Below are 1,280 nucleotides of genomic sequence, written 5' to 3'. Positions count from 1 at the left end.
TAATAAAAGCTACAAAGATCAACTCTAGTTTTTGTATTTTAATGATTCCAGGCAGAGCAGCAGTTAAGGACCATTGTCTAGAACTGTGATCAACCCCTGCATAAACCGGCTCTGGATATGATATTGAAAACTGTTTAAACTCAGCCTATTTCCACAGAGAAAAGCCCAGAACTGATCTTCACAGAACACAAAAACACAAGTCGCTGTATTTTTTTTTTTCCTCACAGTGCTTTGGAAAAGGTGGAAGGAACTTTAAAAACCTGACTTAGCTGTTTTAGACAGAAGCAGCGAGCCAACCCTCTAGGCCTTGGCACAAGGAAGGGATAAGACTCTCAAACTGGATGGGTTTTACCAGGGCACTGAAACAGGCACTGTCTGCAGCACCAAGGGGGGCAAGAACAGAGTCACAGCAAATTGTGCTTCCCCTGAAAAAGCAGAGAGCAAAGCGAACGGGAGGTCAGAGGAAAGAAAACTGATCTTTTGCACCTGATCTAAGGCACAGCCAGAGGTGCCTCTCGTTAGGGAGGGAAACGGCAGAATACAGACCAGTTAGAAGCAAAAATACACACGCTCGGGAGGGGAACAAAGCGACACAAAGCTGATTTCGGCCGGTGCCGTTTGCCTTCGGAGATTAATTCGGCGCTGAGACGAGGCGCTGGTCAGCAGGTGGCACCTAAAATTAGGCTGCGGGAGGAAGGTTCCAAGGGAGCCCCGCTGCGAGCCGCGGGCACAGGGGCCGGGGAGGGAGACGGCAGCATCCCGGGAGCGAGGGGAGCATCGCCCGGGGGCCGCGGACCCCTGAGGAGCGGCGCGGGGCGGGAAGGGCCCCCCCTCCCCTCACCCTCCATCCCCCCTTTCACTCACCGCCGCGGTGCGAGATGTGCCGGCAGCGAAAGCGCTGCCGCTTGGGCCGGTGGAGCAGCCCCGGGCACTTGAGGAGGAGCGCGGAGGTGAGGACGTATCCGCCCAGCGTGGAGAGCACGTAGAGCGTGGCCGACATCGTGCGGCTCCGGTCGGTCGGTCGCCCCGGTCCGTGTCCGTGTCCTGCGGGACCCGCAGGCTCTGAGGGCGCGGGAGCCGCGGAGGGAGCGCAGGCTCTGCGCTCGCGCAGCGGGCAGAGCGGAGGGCGCAGGCGCGGCGCGCGCCCGGCCGTGAGGCGGCAGCGCTCCCCCTCAGCCGCCCCGCCGCACCGATCGAAAACCGCTTCGCCGCGGGCGATTCTCGTTTGAAATTAGATTAACGCGCTTTAATTTTCCCCGTCTCGCCGTCCCCGGCGGTGC

The 1,280-nt window shown here is 59.2% G+C and overlaps 1 protein-coding gene across 1 annotated transcript in view; it reads right to left on the bottom strand.

Moving 5' to 3' along the window:
• Positions 1-1,080, bottom strand: part of GDPD1 (glycerophosphodiester phosphodiesterase domain containing 1) — a 15,833-nt gene extending 14,753 nt beyond the window's left edge. The window contains exon 1 of the mRNA XM_027903307.1: positions 865-1,080. Within this exon, the coding sequence (XP_027759108.1) occupies positions 865-1,000 (136 nt within the window). The 5' untranslated portion in view covers positions 1,001-1,080. The remainder of the gene's footprint in view (positions 1-864) is intronic.
• Positions 1,081-1,280: the final 200 nt, after the last annotated feature.

The sequence above is a fragment of the Empidonax traillii genome, unplaced genomic scaffold (genome assembly GCF_003031625.1).
Source record: "Empidonax traillii isolate 1590-97213 ecotype Southwest subspecies unplaced genomic scaffold, ASM303162v1 scaffold957:size654520, whole genome shotgun sequence".
NCBI classification, from domain to species: domain Eukaryota; kingdom Metazoa; phylum Chordata; class Aves; order Passeriformes; family Tyrannidae; genus Empidonax; species Empidonax traillii.
This window is presented reverse-complemented; position numbering and strand designations above follow the sequence as displayed.